Source organism: Panthera onca, chromosome C2, assembly GCF_046562875.1.
Source record: "Panthera onca isolate mPanOnc1 chromosome C2, mPanOnc1 haplotype 2, whole genome shotgun sequence".
In the NCBI taxonomy this organism is placed as follows: domain Eukaryota; kingdom Metazoa; phylum Chordata; class Mammalia; order Carnivora; family Felidae; genus Panthera; species Panthera onca.
The window spans coordinates 130893859-130911910 of NC_138347.1; the positions used below are offsets into that span (position 1 = coordinate 130893859).

Consider the following 18052-nt stretch of genomic DNA (forward strand, 5'->3'; position numbering starts at 1 on the left):
CTAGAGATAGGAAAGACCACTTAGAACAGCACAAGGGAAATGTGAATTCCAAGGAACCAGTTAATGCATTGGGAAAAGCAGAATTCAGGAAGACATTGAAGAATGAGCTATCTTTATCAAAAAGTTGATAAAGTCCTCACAACATACTTCCAACACTACCTGAACACAAAGCCATGTTCCAGTAGTCTATTCCTTCTTTTTTTCCCACTGTTTTTTTAAACTTGCATCTCATATATATATGCTCTGTCTTCTACGTTGCTTTAATAATTGGTCTACTCACAACGTGTAAAATTAGAGGGACAATTTATTAAGCTGTGCATTTATGGTTTGTAAATTTCCTATACATGAGTAAAATTTACTTAAAAATAGAAGGAAAATATGATTCTTTATGGAGGTTGAAATAAATCAGGGATAGTATATTCACTGATCCTTAATAGATTCAAGCATTCTCCAGCTAAAGGTATTATGAGTAGTAAAAACAGCTCTGGGCTAGGGGATAGAAAACTGGCATTTTGGCCCCAGTTCTGTGATTAGAATAACTGTGTGACATGGGTAAGGTGCCAGTTCTTTCTGAGCTTGAATTTTCTTATATGTAAAAAAGAATGTCCACAAATCCTTGTTAATGTTCAGTATGGTTGAACATAGAGCAACTCTTGTCCTCAAGCTGATCCCATAACAGATACTAAAACAGAACTGTAATTCTTCCCCAACTGTAAATTCTCCTTACCTGATATTTAAGAGTGGAGCTTGGAAAACATTTTCTAAAGAGGGCCAGATGGTAAATATTTTAGGCTTTGCAGGCCATGTAGTCTCTGTTGCAACTACTCAACTCTGCAGTTGCACTGAAAGCAACCACACACTATATGTAAATGAATGAGCTTGCCTGTGTTCCAATAAATCTTTATTTACTGAAACAAATGGTCAAGCCACATTTGACGCAGAAGACATAGTTTGTCCTTTCCTGTTCAAGGACATGACTTTGTGGCAGTCAATACACTTTCCCTTCAGTATATATAGGGGAAAACCAATGTTCATAATAATTAGATAAATAGGGCACTGCAGAGTTGGAAGTGAAAGGAAGGAAGGAAGGAAGGAAGGAAGGAAGGAAAAGAAAAGAAAAAAAAGAAAGAAAGAAAGAAAGAAAGAAGAAAGAAAGAAAAAGAGAAAAGAACAGAACAATGGAGGGAGGCAGGAGATGAGAGAGAAAATGAAAAAGAAGGAAGGAAGGAAAATGGAAGAAGGATGGAGGGCAAGAGTGGAGAACTTTGTAAAAGAGCATTGGGAGAGAAGATTGGGTGTATCTGTCATGAGGGTGGGGCATTGTCAGATTGGAAAAGGCTTGGCTTTGGCATGGAGCTAGCAGCTAAGTTTGGAGAGACTAGCTGCGGCATGCACGTGTGTGTGTGTGTGTGTGTGTGTGTGTGTGTGTGTGTCTGCCTGCGTGTGTTTGTGTGTGGTGTGTAATACTAAGGCACACTCGTCACCTTGTGAAAGAGGTGGCATGGTGTACTTGAACCTAGTATGGTGCCAGGTACCAAGGGGAAACTCACTGAATATTTGTGGAAAAGGGAAGGAGAGGAGGGATTGCCCTCATTTTATAGATGAAGAAATTCCAAGCCAGGGCCCTGATGCTGTGTGAGGTTGAGGAAGTCATTGGTTTTCCTAAGGAATCTGCAAGGAAACAGAATTCAAAGAGAAGGACATTGACTTTCACTCCTGAGAGAAGCTTCCAATATCTTCACAGGTCCAATCCTCCTCAGAGAAGGTGGAAAGTGTTGGTGGCTTCTGGGGGATTCCCGGTAGCCCAGGCCGCCATGAGGCCAAGTGTTACCATAAAGGTTATCCTGTGGAGATGGGAGACGGGCCTGCAGTGCTTATTTTGGCTCCTTTTGCCATGAGTTCAGAATCAGAGGCTGTGCTATTCCTATCTCACAGTCTCCCTCTTACTTTCTTCCTTTTGATTCTGAATTCCGATGTGGCGGGTAAGAGGGAAGAAAGCTGAGGAGACACTTCTGCACTTGGAGCACAGAATCAGATTCTGGGCCTCTCTCCTGGAGCTGGCTGGCTATCTTGAGAAGATGGGCCAGGGTTTAGGAAAGGGAAATTTGGACTGTGTCTCAGGGAGGACGATATCCTCTCTGTGCCATCACGTAGAAGGAGACCTGGAGTTTTAGGGAGTCTTGGAAACTTGGGATGTGATTAAATTGATTAGCCAGCAAATCTGTAAAATTTCACACAATCCACGCACTTAATATAGAGCTGGATTACGGTTTGCACCAATTCATTAATTTTGTTTCACAAGCTAAAAATTTTGCTATGCAAATGTATGCAAATCATATAGAAAAATAACGTTGTTAGCCAAGTGCACCAGCACCTGTTGGGGTTTTTCTCTGTTTCTTTGGTTTTGTTTGTTTGTTTGTTTCATTGGAACTGTGCCACTGGGGTGAAAAGCGAGGTAATAAATACATTCAATATTAGAAGTTGTGTATTGAAAAAGATTCTGAAAGATGATTGGAAGGCTTTCTCCTTTAACAAATACTGTGGTGATTGGCATGTCTTTTTTCCTCTTTTTCTTCCTAAAACAGAATGAAGAAGATGAGCAACATTTATGAGTCGGCTGCCAATACGCTGGGAATCTTTAACAGCCCCTGCCTGACCAAAGTTGAGCTGCGTGTGGCGTGCAAAGGCATTTCCGACAGAGATGCTCTTTCCAAACCAGACCCCTGTGTCATCCTCAAGATGCAGTCCCACGGGCAGTGGTTTGAGGTAGGCATGTCCAAGGCAATGGACTGGAGGGTTGATTCAGAAATGTTTTTGCATTTCCTTTCTTCAGGTGGTTTATTTTGATGAGATAGAAAATTCTTGAAATGAATACAATCATATTTCTGCTTGCATTGTGATGCTTTGACGCGACTGCTTTAATGCTGTGGATATTTTGACATTTACCCTTAATCTTTGTGTTCATTGTAGACTTAGTGACCCTTGGGGAAGAGCAGGGAGGAGTGCCTGACAGAAGCCACATGACATAACATTTATTTTTTGGAGCGAAAACTTAATATTAGCTACATTTTATTGGATACTCACCAAGGGTCAGGCACTGTTCCAAGTGCTTTATGTAAAAATAACTAATTTGGTCGTCACAACAATCCTGTGAGGAAACAGGTGAGGAAACACAGAAAGGTTAAGGATGTGCCCAAGATCATTCAGCTTGTAAGTGGAAAATCTGATACTTACAACCAGGCTGCTGGGCTCCAGAGCCTGAGCTCTTTCTTGCTATTTTATACTGATGGTGGGTACCAGTGTGGTCTTTGGTGGTTTGTGTGGCAACACTGCAGGTTGAATTCTGCAGTTGGGTTTGTTAATTGATTTAAAAGTTGAAACAGATTGGATGAGGACTCTTTTTTTTTAATGTTTATTAATTTTTGAGGGGGGGAGGGAGGGAGAGAATGAGCAGGGGAGGGGCAGAGAGAGGGAGACAGAGGATCCTCAGAGGGGCTCCAACTCAGGAACCATGAGATCATGACCTGAGCCAAAGTCAGATGCTTAACTGACTGAGCCACCCAGATGCCCCTAATGAGAGCTATTTTTTAAGTTCTATTTTGGTTTGGTTTTCCTTTTTCCTAAGTACCTGGTCTGAGGAAGCAATGTCTTTTTTTTTAACTTTTTTTAATGCTGTCTTATTTTTGAGAGAGAGAGACACACACACACAGTATGTGAGTGGGGGGGGGGGGGGCAGAGAGAGAGGGAGACACAGAATCTGAAGCAGGCTCCAGGCTCTGAGCTGTCAGTACAGAACCTGACACAGAGCTTGAACACACAAACCATGTTTTAAGTTGCACACTTAACTGACTGAGCCACCCAGGCGCCCCTGAGTAAGCAATGTTTTAAAGATCTGGTGTGAGGTGAATAGTGGGATGGAGAGGAGGGGTGGGAGTTGGGGAGATACAGCAGAGGGAGCAGTAATTATCATCTCTAAGGGAACCAGGTACTCCGTGGAATTTGGAGAAGGGGTTTGAAGCCATGCTGAGCAGAGCACTGGTAGAGGTTACTATCAACTTTGGGTCCATTACAACAAACTCCTCCAGTCTTCAGTACTTCTTCCAACTATTTGCAAATAGCTGGAAGATGCTGTTCCAGGAGGTAAAAGCTTCCATTCCACAGAAGAAAGAGGGCTCAAAAGCAGCCTGTTTGCTTATTCTTACATATGTGATACAAGCCACTTCTCTGAAGGGGAGGTTTGGTCGGGGTGAGTGAGAACATGGAATTCAGGTGGAGGCATCTTGCCTGGAGGAATGCAGGACAGATGAGCAGTCTGGGGGTCTTGGACTTAAGACTTTTCCAGTGCTTATATTGTAAACGTAAAATAGCGTTCATAGGTCTCTTAATGTGTAATGTGTTTTTTTCCCTTCTAAATAGTCTCATTGACTCTGTTGATGGGTTTTATGGTTTTTAACTTTTTATTTAACAAAATGAAATGGCAGCCTGCATTAGGGAAAACATTACTCTTTGAAAATGAGAGGAAAGAAATTAGAAAGAAATTCATCTCCTAATGCCCCCTTTGCATAAGACAACTATTATTTGTATATATGTCTTTTCCTTCTGGCATTCATATTCTCACATGATTCTTATGCATGTAAAATTTTCTTTCCTCATTTTATTACCTAGTAGTATATATTTTTCTATATTGGTGTAATATTAATCATTACAATTTTTAAAGTTGCATAATATCCCATCACATGAATTTATTTACTAATTTTCCTGTTTTTTTCCACTTTGAAGTTGCTTCCCAAAATACCCTATTTTAGGGGCACCGGGGTGGCTCAGTCAGTTGGGCGTCCGACTTCGGCTCAGGTCATGATCTCACGGCCCGTGCGTTTGAGCCCCACTTCAGGCTCTGTGCTGTCAGTTCGGAGCCTGGAGCCTGCTTCGGATTCTGTGTCTCCCTCTCTCTCTGCCCCTCCCCCACTCACGCTCTGTCTCTATCAAAAAATGAATAAACGTTAAAAAAATAAAAAAACAAACAAACAAAAATACCCTATTTTAAACTGCAATGAGTATCTTTGTGCATAATGCTGTTCCCTACTTTTCCATGAGTTCCTAGGAGAGATTGTCCAAGTGGAACTACTGGTACAAAGATAGGAAACTTTGGGGGCTGTGATACGTATTGCCACATTGCTTTTCCAGAGTGCTGTATTACAGTGTTACTCAAAGTATGGTCTGCACACAGCTACCAGCTCACAAACTCTGTTAGCAGTGCGCAGATAAGAAACTTGTGCCACAGTGTAAATTGATTCCCCGCTTCGTTCATCTAAACAGTCTTACTCTTTAAAAACAATAATGTCAGCTGATCTTCCAGCATACAGAGCAATAGGCTGATTTATAATCTGGCACTTTGAGAAACACTTCTGTAATCTAGTTTATACTCTTAACAGTATGCATTCAGGATACAGTCAGAACAACAGAGCCCATGCTAGGTAGCTAATAAAGGATTTAATTCAGGTACCTAGTAATAAAGGAGTTGGAAATGCTGAGAAACTAAATAGGGACAGTGAGGGAATGCAGGCATCAATGACAGGAAGCTGTTACTTTGCTTAGGGTGGGGCAGTAGTGTGCCCAGGCCATCTTGTATAGGTTTGTGAAAGCTGACTCTTACGTATTCGGGAACTTTGCACACAGTTGTGGTGTTGGTATTTAGACCACAGACTTGGCAGATATTTCTAATCAGGGCTCGACTCCCACTCAGAGCCATTTGGTAAACATTTATCAGCACACCACTGGGCCAGAGGGGCCAGAGGGGGAGGTGGGAGTACTGGAACCAAACACCTATCTAGCAGAGGCTGGATCCATGGAAGGAAGGCCTGTCTGGTGGGAGCCAGGAAGATAGAGGAGATGTGGATAGTGCTGGAAATGCTGCCTGCAAGGGAGGTGAGGGTACCCTGGTATCTGCCTGCCTGTTGCTCTCATGTATCTCACTGTGCCTTCCACTGACCAAACCTTGATAGAAGCCCATTGACAAGGTTTGCAGGGAAAGAGTACAGAGTGCACTTGAGAGCAAAGATGTACATGGCCAGCACATAAACCTTCGACAACTCACAGTAACTTGGATCATCATTCCCTGTCTCATCAAGTAATGCATGTTTGTTTAACGCTAACACCTACTTTTCAGTACAAATTCAGCAAATTCTAGGGGTTAGAAGCACACCTATGCTACAAGTTAAAAGCATCTGACAGTCTATTTAAACCATGTAGCGACTACTATCCTTGCTTAGTGAAGGCTAGCAAACATGGACACAGGGATAAGATTTATTGATGCATTTACCTGTGTCTACCCCCTACAATACATCTGGATTTGCAGAGAGATTTCCATGTACACTGTTAGAGAACTGAGAGAAATCCTTGCAGAATAGAATTCATGCTGGCTGTGTGCATGTCTTTTTTTTTGTGGGGAAATCTGGTAATTGATTAAGTGGAGAAAAAAACAAAGAGGCTAAGCTGATTTGCATAATGAAGAGATTGTTGGGGGGGATGTGACAAGGTGAGAGAGAGAGAAAAGCAAGGGGAGCATATCTTTCAGAGGGAATTTTAAAGTTTGGCTAAGGGGCGCCTGGTGGTTCAGTTGGTTGAGCAGTTGACTTCAGCTCAGGTCATGATCTCGTGGTTCATGGGTTTGAGCCCCAGGTCGGGCTCTGTGCTGACAGCTCAGAGCCTGGAGCCTGCTTCCGTTCTGTATCTCCCCCTTTCTACTCCTCCCCTGCTTGTGCTCTGTCTCTCTCTAAAATAAATAAACATTAAAAAATTTAAAAAAATAAATAAAGTTTGACTAAAGAGGCTCTCCAGTCAGCACTGTCCACTGGAACTTGCTGCAGTGATAGAAATGTTCCCCATCTGTTGTGTCGGACAAGGTAGTCATTACCACATGTGGCTACCAGCACCTGAAAGGTGGATAGTGTAACTGAAGAACTAAAATTTTTAAATATTTAATTTTAATTAATTTAAGAGTAATTGTAAGTAGTATGGTTCCAGAGTCTTTTGGTGTGCTAGAGAATTTGGCTGGGTGGGTGGGGAAGAGGAGAGTTTGTAAAAATGTTAGAGTAGGCTCTTAATTTTACAACTTCACTGGGTTTGGGGAGATGTAACTAGGGTTTTGACATTTCTTTTTTATTGTGATTACTGGCCTCTGCTTTTCATAATGGAACTGCAGCAGGGAAAGGGCCCCGTTTTGCCCTGGTTCACAGCTCAGGTTACTACTGCAGTAGTTAGAACTGCTTTCAGATGGCCTTCCCATATGGAAGCGAACTGTTTGCTCTTTTAATATGCTGTAGCTTGTTAGCCCTGGAAAAAGAACATTGGCCTCTAAAGTGATCATGACACTGTAAACCTGATTTTTAGACTCAAAAAGACCTACAGTCTGACCTCCTGTGCTGTTAATAGTATTAAGGGTCAATGAGGATAAATCTATGTCTTTGAAATATTGGAAATCAATTGTACTGAAATGCACAAGAGACGGTTGCTCTTTGCAGATGCACGGAGTTTGGAATGAATATCTGAGGACTGAGAAAAGAGAGAGGATGCTTTTGTTTCCTCCCAGAATATGGAGATGGGATGGTATTCTTGTTGGGTGAAACTTTCAGCAAATCTTCAATGGCCATGATTATAAGTGTTAGAAAAGAAGGAAAAAAAAAATACTTGTTAGTTGGATGTACATTCCAAACAGAATTTCCAAGTTACCATTTAATTTCCCTAATTTAGAATCATACTCATTAAAAAAAATCCTCCCTGCACTCACACCTAGCCATATGGGGCAACAGTGTATGGTACAGTTCAGTGTAATGATATTTAGACCATATTCCATTATCCAATGAAGAGTGGAAATAATTTCCTCCTGCCTTCTGGTGAGTACTGATGTGTTCACTAACTTTTGGAACCAGGCAACATATCCAAGTGGGAAAAATTAATACTTCTCAGGGATTCAAAAGACAAGGGCCCTTGTGAACTAAAGACTTGTATTCAGTTTCCTAGAGCATATGCTGTATCCCTTGGGTACACTGGATATTCTCCATGAAGCAGAGCTAAGCCCGCAGTGCCATGGCCCTTGGCAGAAATCCTATAAGTGGCATGTACTTGTCCCTATTGGAAAAAGCCAAATTATTCCCACATTGCCAGGATGTTGCTCTAATCACCTTTAATTCCATTTTTACATTTAATTTTAATACACAGTGTTTGAGTTTCTCTATAGGAAGCTCTAAGTAATTCTGAGAACTAATTACCCTTGGATCAATTCCATTATGAAAACATGTTATGATGAATCATGTGCTTTGGTAGATTGTTGATAATAATAATAATTGTTAGTAGCAATTAGTGTGGTTATCTAATAATTATCAGTGCACCCTGATGCAAGATTATTATTGTTTATAATAATATATCCATATAGCACTTTATATTCACGAACGCCATCTACTTACATTATTTCATTTGCTTCTTATAATAGCCTCATGAGAAGGTGTTACAGACATTGAAATTAATTCTAGTACATATTGGGTATCATGATAGAACCTGGTTTGTATCCTCAAAGACCTCAGAGTCTAGTAGAAGAACTCTGTCTTAGGGAGGGCTGGAGGCTTGGAAGATTATGTGACTTTGAGGAAGAGGGCTCAAAACAAGGTCCGGACTTAAATTAACTCTTCCTTCCCCTGAATGTTCAGTGAGTAGATGTTTTATGGCGTCTCAGCCTATCTATAACCAGTGTGGTGGGTGGACCTACACTTGTGGTTCTTAAAATTGCAAGATGTCTTTCAGCAATAACCATCAGGGAACTTTGAAAAAATAAAGGTTTGTTGCTTACAGGACCTAGAAATTAGATAGAACACCTGGGGCTACTCAGCAAGGTCTTGGGTAGAATGAGAGAGAGGGAGTATGCACATGAGCCTGGGGTTCTGTTTTTATTGGGGTTGAGCATGGGGGCCTAGGGTTTTGCAGGCCCACTCTTTGTTGATGAATTTAAAACGTAAGAGGAAATTCAAAGTGCAGGAAGAGAAAAAAACAAGGGGACCAAATGGTCACTATTCAAAATCAATCAAGGTTTCTAAAACAAAAGAGCATCAGTGGGGGAGGTGGCCTGGCTCTTTAGGAAGTCAGTGGCTGCCTGTGTGTTTATTTGAGATAGTCCTCTTTGAAGTGGATACTTCTTTGAAAGCCTGAACAGTGGAAGCTTAAATCAGGTACCAGCTTTGCAAAACAGAAAAAACATGTCAGGGCTTACGCTAAAGTAGACCATCTCAAGGGTGCAGAGGTTACCTTTATGTGGGATGGGGATAAAAATAAATCACTCTTCCACCTCTCCTTACTTTCTGTCCTCTCTCCTCACTTCCTATCCATCCAGATGTCGGGTGTGTTTGCCGTATGATCTTTCATCCCTGCTAGCAGGCAGCACCGAAGGGGAAATAGGAGTCTGTGGTGGGGGGGCTTGCCCCCTCCCAAATAAGTGGGATGTGAATTTTTGCAGCAATTCCCTTTTGTTTAGAGGGCTCATGGAAGAATTCCATAGAATAAGACCCATTTGTGCTCGGGACAGTAGTGAGCCATCACCCGTTTGTGTCTGAGCCAGGAAGGTGAAGCCCTAAGTAGCAGCTTTGCATGTAACCTGTAATAGAGATCATCGATTTTCCTTTACTCCAGAGTGCTAAAATTTTGTGAAAATAGGTCAGGCAATATGAACACTTGGGTGATGACAAAATAAAGTAACCATCTATATGTGTTAACACCAGCTTGGAATTAGTCCTTTTACATATATTCTTTCTAATCCTCACAACTACCCTGCAAGGGAGACTTTACTAACCAGGTAAGGAAACTGAGGCTGGGCAGTATTAACAAATCACCTGAGGCCACACAGCTAATAAATAGGAAAGCTGGAATCTGGTTGATTCCAAAATCTATATTCTTTTCACCTTAACCTGGGATTACGACTTGAAGCTCAAGACCTCTGTTCCACACATAATTTTGTTCGACCTTCATGGTGTTCAAGCAGGTCTGCACTGGTTGACAAAACTTAAAGATCAGGAGTTTTATTTTCTCATAAAACTCCAGATTTCTGGTTTCTTTAGAATAACCAGAAAAACTAGCAGCATGGAATCTTTAATTTTTTTTAATGTTTATTTATTTTTGAGAGAGAGACAGAGTGTGAGTAGGGTAGAGGCAGAGAGAGAGGGAGACACAGAATCCGAAGCAGGCTTCAGGTTCTGAGCTGTCACCACAGACCCCGATGTGGGGCTTGAAACTACAAACCATGAGATCATGACCTGAGCTGAATCTGAACGCTTAACTGACTGAGCCACCCAGACGCCCTTGGAAACTTTAATCTGTGTGCAACAATGAGCTGAACGTGGGTAGCAGCTGCCTGTATCCAGAGTCTGAGTCTGTCCTCCTGCATCCTGCTAGCCAGCCTGTCCCATCATTTGCCCTCCTAGCCTGGCCCCTGGAAGTATTTGAGTTTAGACTACACTCCTGTACCTGCCTGGGCTGGGTCTCTCAAACATAATTAACCTCTCAGTTGTGGACACAGACAAGAGCTGAAAAAATGAAAATTAAGTCAATTAAAGCATTCCCTCTGGATATCACAAACAACCTCCTTTCTTGAAAGATTTTCTGTTCACACTTTGCTGACTTGTAGCGTTTTGGTGGCTGACACCTAGCATGACAGATGATAAAAAACAACAGTTTTCTTCAGTTGTTCACAAAGTTTTCCCTCCAGTTTCACCTCAGACTCCCACTCGGGAAAACTTTGATGTTGTTTTCTACCCCCCGCCCCTTAACAAGTCCTTAATAAGAATAATTTCTTTCCTCTAAAAAGGTGATGTTAGAAATCTTACCCCAAGCACTGAATAGAAAACAAAATGAAATATTAGAACCAAAAAATGTTTCCTCCTTGCTGCCTGAGGTCACTTCCCTTTGACCAGAGCCTGCAGTTGCCTGCTGTTCAGTCTGTAAGTGATGTACTTGGGTGAAAAGAGAGAAGAAAAATGCATTGCATACGATGCGACTGAGTGGCTTTCTTATCACTGAAATCTCAAAATTGTCAATGTCATGGTGTTTGAGAGCGGAATTGCACAAGATGGAAATTTGGGTCTGCAAATGAGGGAAAAACAATTTGAACTGAAATCCTGTGTTGACTATTAATTAACTCTTGTGTGTCTCAGAGAGGATTTATCAGTTGCAAGAATAATGTCTATCCTCCTGCAGCGAGGAAAGCACCGTGCCATGGGCTTCATTCCCCCCTTAGCTTGTAGAACTGGCAAGCCACAGTTGAACATCTAGACTGAGCCATTGGTTACCATGGCTTTTTATAATGTACCTTGAGTCTCATGATGAGTATTTGAAAGATGGAATTACAGTTCAGGGAAAGAGCTTCTGGAAGCGTTTATGATTTAGAGCCCTCTGCCTCTGGCTTAAACAACCTTCACCCTCTCCAGGAAGATGTTTTCAACATACTTCCTGGGTTCCTGTTTTAATGTTTAAACTAGACTCACTACTGATAATCGTGTCCTTAAGAAAATCATCTTTCTTTTATAATTTCAATCCATTTAATATTTTTAAAATTAATTGTAATGGTGGTTTATTAATGATGATACCTTGGGGTGCCTGGGTGGCTCAGTCAGTTAAGCATCTGTCTTCGGCTCAGGTCATGATCTCAAGGCTCGTGAGGTCAAGCCCATTGTCAGGCGCTTTGCTGATAGCTCAAAGCCTGGAGTCTGTTTTGGATTCTGTGTTTTCCTCTCTACCCCTCCCCCACTTGCACTCTGCCTCTCTCTCTCTCAAAAATAAACAAACATTAAAAATTATTAATGATGATACCTTGAAATATGCTGAGAATGGTTATACAGTATATGAGATAATCTCCTAAGCACTGTGTATGTGTCATCATATTTAATTAGTAAAACAACCTTATAATTTGGACTCCATATATACTTTATATAGAGGCACAGAAGAGTTAAGTAATTTGCTCAAGGGGAGCACAAGTAGTAAGTAGAGGAGTCATGACAGATTGAACCCAGACTGTCTGTCTCTAGAAACTACGCTGCCACTATCCTTCACTGCCCTCCTCTGAGAAAAATGAGTACCATTCAGTGTCTGAGTGTCCGCCATGTGCCATGGGCTAAATCTTCACATGCATTTTCTACGACCCTCATGACAGTATTAGAAGGTAGAGACTGTGCTTACCCATTTCACAGGTGAGAAAACTAACACAGAGAAAAGTGCATGTCCAAGGTCACAAGACTAGGAAGAAGTGGTGATGGGATTTGAACCCAGAGCTTTGCGTCTCCAGTGCCCATGTTGTCTCCATGACTCTGTGTCTCTCCCATCCTGGCCTCTGTGGAGGTAGAGTAACCGCATATAATGCTACTAATCCTTAAGATGAACATGTTTTCCTCTCCTCAGAGAATCCATTAACTCATTTAAAACTGTTTGCATTTATTTTTTTTAACAGAAATTAGATTTGCTTTGGTAAATACCTGAAACATCCTTGTAATCTCCTAATTTGTACAATTTTAGCCTGACTTCCTAAAGGTTCCCCAAGGTGCATGCATAGGGGCTCTCAGCTGAGGCTATGGGGCCAGACTACCTAGAATGAAGTCCTACCCCAGCCGTTGTTAGATGTACCAATGGGCAAATTAGCCAAAACTTTCTGTGCCTCAGTCTCCTCACCTATAAAATAGATATCATAATGGTACCTGCTACCATTATGAGGATTCAATGACTCGATACCTGTTGAATGCTTGTAAGTGTCATTGATACAACAGAGTCAGTGATCAATAACTGCTATGATTAAGGAACATTTGTCATTTTTCAAGAATTGTTTTCTAAAGAAAGATGTGCTGGTTGGTCCTCAAGTGTTCTGACAATTGATGCCCTGTGGCTAGAGGCTGAGCAGTAGAGACATATCAGGAGGTCATTGGAGAAGTAAATTCTAGGACACTAAAGCTGTGACTGTTTTATTGACTTTGCATCCCTCGTGCCTACCACAATGCCTGACACAAGAGATGCTTGTAATTCAGTAGTTAGATGGATTTAATTTCCATGGTCCATTTCCCCATGTTCACCTCTAAAGACCCTTGGATTTTTGAGGACTGTCCTGTTCTCATTTAGGAGAATGAGAACTCAGCTAATTAGAACTCACCTACACCACTAGGCTTATCCCTTTTACATGGAGGTAGGATTATTGGTGCCCGAGGCAAAAAGTTTGATTTGAAGGGATTTTCTTTATGTGTTTGTGTGTAAACTATTCAGGCAGTATTGTAACTATGTTGAATGGAGTCATGAGATGATATTGGAAGGACATTTCCTACCACTCAGGGATGAGGAGTATGGAGCCCTTTGTTACCAGGCTCTGTTAGCCTCTGTTTCCTTCCTTACATCCTTTTAGCTCTAAACTTCTTTTGCTCCCCTTCTTTTCCTCTCTCCCTTTTTCTTCTTCCTCTGGGGAGAGTGAAACAGAGACAGACAAGGAGAGCTATAGCTACAGTTAGTGTTGGAGACTGGGGTCTCCCTGTGTCTTCTCTCCTCCACCCTAGGCGCCATCTGGACTTATCCTCCTGGATGACTTATCCACCTCCCGGATCTCTCGCTGAGACAATATGGGAAACAGTAAATTATTTGCTGAAAACACAACTTCCTTCCACCTAGTTTTCTCCTCTGTCTGCTTCAGAAGCAACTGAGTATAGAGGAAGTAGCAAGTTTTTTTTGTTGGCTCTCAGGGATTAAATGTTTTTTTTAAGGCATTTTATTTTTTTAAGTTTATGTATTTATTTTAAGAGAGAGAGAGAGTGAGCACACATGCAAGAGCATGCAAGCAGGGCAGTGGCAGAGAGAGAGGGAGAGGGAGAGAGAGAGAAAGAGAGAGAGACAGCATGCAAGCAGGGCAGGGGTAGAGAGAGAAGGAGAGAGAGAGAATCCCGAGCAAGCTCTGCACTATCAGCATGGAGCCCTACAGGAGCTCGAATCCATGAACCGTGGGATCATGACCTGAGCCGAAACCAAGAGTTGGATGCTTAATTGACTGAGCCACCCAGGCACCCCTTAAATGTTTTTTTTTTTTTAAGCCATGGAAATCCCTGGAATGAGAGTGAAGTTCTTCAGTGTCTTTATTTGAACCTTAGGACAGGAAATATTCTCAACTTCCCCATTCTGAGTCACTGCAGCGTTTGTTTTGAAGACTTGTAAATAGTGTTCTGGGGGTGGGGGTGGGGAACCTAGCTACTTTGGAAGTACTGCAAACATTTGTTTGAAATATAAATTTAATTTTTTGCTTCTCAATTTTGAGTGAGGCAATTTGCGTATGAAATCCAACCAAAAACATCCATTTTGGATGTTTTGTTGGATGAGTTTTGACAAATGTATATACATACTTGGGTAGCCACCATCCCAATCAAGATATAGAACATTTCCTAGAATATGTGCTAATATTTAAAATATATTACAGGAAACAACAAAGATAAATCTCAACACATCAGAAACCACTAACTCTCAGATTATATTCCCATTGATTGACATGTACTAAGTGACAGAAATTTCAGCTTATAGAACAATCTTATACTAATGAAATATCATCTTTAACTGTTAAATATATTGGGGCTCTGTGTAAGATTTTTGTTGAAAAGAGGAAAAGATGGTTCCATAGCTAAGGAACATTTGAAAAGTCAGAGAAAGAGAACCATAAGAAGAAAAATAGACCCAGAGCTGGTTTAGCTCAGAATCAAACTAAATTATTTATAGTGTGACTCACCAGGCTTCAGATCATCCTGAAATCCCCATTGCTGACAAATTAGGAAGCTGCCAGAGCAGGCAGGCTTGATCTAAAGTCAGTTTGGAAACATGACTGAGGTCTAGCACAAGTTAACTGGGTGACCCTAGAAAGTCACCTAACATCTCTGAGCCTCTCCTGCTGCTTTGTGTCTAAATGGTTGTTATCAGTATTAAAGGAGTGGCTGGCAGGACGTGAAGTGGCTGACGCTGTAGACCCTGGACTCAGACAGTTTGAGTTATCCGTGTAACCTTATGCAAACGCCTCAACTTCCCTGGGCCTGTGATTTCAACATCTATAAAATGGAGATAATAAAACAAACAAAACAAAGCAAAACAACCCTATTCCATGAGTTTTCATAAAGATGAAATGAGATGATGCTTAAGAATTGCTTAATATAGTACCTGGGTCATAGTAAGTGCTTAATAAATATGAAAGGAGATAATGTGTGCAAAACTAACGAGGTTAGCACACAACTTAGCGCTCAGGATATGGAGGATATTATCAGGTAATATTCACTTCGAGGTGTGTTTAATGCCAGTGACAAGTTTTGGGTCTGCCACTCAGCCCTACAAGAAGTCTTGGTCCCATTTGTCTGTGTAAAATCAGAGAACTTTCGGTGAGAAAGTTGGACAAGTCTTTAAGTTTCTGCCAAGTCTCTGACTAACCACTTTGATCGATTGGTTTTGGCTCTCCTGGTCAGGAATTATCTGAGCCTCCTCATCCCCTGCATTCTCTGCATTTTGAGGAAGATGAATAGACTTGGAGCAACTTCATTCCGCTTGTCCATGTTCTCTAATCTGTGGATGGGAATCAGAGAGGCCGTGCTGATAACCTTACCTTTCCATCTTTGCTTCTGTGCCAACACCAGCCCCCACAATTTGGCAGTCTCAGAGAAAAAGTGACAAGAAAAATGTTCCCTTCTGGAAACTCCAGATGTTCTCGGGGTCAGTTTATAGGCTAATTAAATATTTTATCTTGATTCAAGCTCAGAAATGTTCAACTCTCTATCTTGGCTAGTCAAACACTTGGTATTTCAATAGCTTCCTTTCATATGAGAATTTAGTCTTAGATATTTTCTTCTTGAATGTGAAGACTAGTTCTTCTTGTTGAAAGATTACAGTTTTGGAACTGTGTGTTGAAGTAAGCAATTCAGATACCTTTTTAACCTCCTTTTCGTGAATTCTAGCCTTTTCAGAACAGCTTCTGAGAAATGGATTTATGGTAGGGGAACCAATTTAAACCTGCCACTGTTGAAGATTTGCTTCAGCCGGTTTGTTCTAATAACTACTCTTGCATAACAATCAGCCCAAAATTTAGTATCTTTTTTTTTAATGTTTATTTATTTTTGAAAGAGAGAGACAGAGCATGAGTGGGGGAGGGGCAGAGGGAGAGGAGACTCAGAATCCAAAGCAGGCGCCAGGCTCTGAGCTTTTAGCACAGAGCCTTATGCAGAGCTTGAACCCACGAACCTCAAGATCATGACCTGAGCTAAAGTCAGATGCTTAACTGACTGAGCCACCCGAGTGCCCCCTGCCCCCAATTTAGTATCTTAAAGCAACCATTTTATTAATTTCCTGGATTCTTTGCATTGAGACCCCAGACAGGGCATAGTGGGGATTGCTTATCCCTGTTCCACAATGTGCAGGGCCTCAGCGGGGAAGCCTGGAAGGCTGGCAGTGACTAAGTCTGGGGTTTCAAGTCATCTGAAAGTGTCTTCACTCTCATGGAAGACTAGAACTCCTGATTAGAGTATCTGCGTGTGGCCTTCCATGCATGGGCAGCCTCTGGCCAAGGACACAGACCATCCTTTTAATTGGAAGAGTGTTGAATGTTTGCCACATAGTTTAAAAATCTATATCTGGAAATTTTAATGAACTAAGGAGCCCCATCTTATTATCACATGATCCTATGATTACCCTACAGGGTGTAGTTGGGGGAATGTGGTCATATTTGTAATCTTAATTCCCATTTAGGATACTGTCTTAGAGGTTTAAAAGATGCAAATATAGAACTTGTAAAAGGAGAGACTTTGCTCTGAGTGTTGAAAATAGGAAATGCAGAGCCTCAAGAAGTGCAACAGAAAGTGTAAGTTGAAATCTTTCCCTTGGTTTTAAACCCCAATTTAAAGAATAATGTGTCTATATGTTACCACCGGTAGATAGAAGAAAGAAGAAAGAAGAAGAAGAAGAAAAAGCAGAAGGAGGAGGAGGAAATAAGAGTAACTGGTATCTACATAGCCCTTTCGCATTTTCTTTCAATGACTCCTCACAACAGTCTATTTAAATTCAGCACTGCTAGGGGCGCCTGGGTGGCTCAGTCGGTTAAGCGGCCGACTTCACGGCTCAGGTCATGATCTCACGGTCCGTGAGTTCAAGCCCCACGTCAGGCTCTGTGCTGACAGCTCAGAGCCTGGATCCTGTTTTGGATTCTGTGTCTCCCTCTCTCTGACCCTCCCCCGTTCATGCTCTGTCTCTCTCTGTCTCAAAAATAAACAAACATTAAAAAAAAAATAAATTCAGCACTGCTATATTCATTGCCAATTCACAGATGAGAGAACTGAAAGTCAGGGATCTTGTACCAATATTTCCAAGATTATGTGGTCAGTATGTGTGGAATGTGCTCTCTAAAATCGTCTGACTTCAAATTTTGGATCCTTTGGTTATACCATGAGCCTTCTCCCACTGGTACCCATTATTCCTGCCCCCTCCAGAGAAGCCACTGCACCCATGGGTGAGGGCACCACCCTCACAGTTATCTGCATGTTTTTGCTTACTTGATCCTTCTCTTGTCCACTCCCTACCTGCCACCTTGAAATTTGCCCAACTGCATTTTCCAATCCTAATAAGTATTTTCCACAAAGATTCATCGACAAGAGAGAAGTTCGTCCTATGAGTACATAATCTATTGTAGGTAGTAGAAAGTGCTATGAAGAAAAGGAAGCAGGGATGGGAGTAGGGAGTGATGGGGTGGAGACCAGTTTAAAAATCGTGGTTAGAGAGGGCTTATCTGAGGAAGCAACATTTGCACAGGAACTTGAATGGGGAAGGGAGTGAGCCATCTGGATACAGGGAAAGAGTGTTCTAACAGAAAGATGAGCAGAGGCCATGACACAGACATTTACTCGGCCTATTTAAGCCAAAGGAGGGAGGCATGAAGGCTAGAGAGCAGTGGGATACGAAGACAAGGGAGAGGATATGATGCAGGAGAGGCAGCTAGGGGCCAGAATGTATAGGACCTGATAAACCATGGTAGGGA

At 41.7% G+C, this 18052-nt stretch overlaps 1 protein-coding gene across 2 annotated transcripts in view; it reads left to right on the forward strand.

Moving 5' to 3' along the window:
• Positions 1-18052, forward strand: part of CPNE4 (copine 4) — a 493123-nt gene that overhangs the window by 138072 nt on the left and 336999 nt on the right. For both annotated transcript variants that reach the window (XM_078432340.2, XM_060638666.3), the window contains exon 2: positions 2586-2766. In XM_078432340.2, the coding sequence (XP_078288466.1) occupies positions 2586-2766 (181 nt within the window). The remainder of the gene's footprint in view (positions 1-2585; positions 2767-18052) is intronic.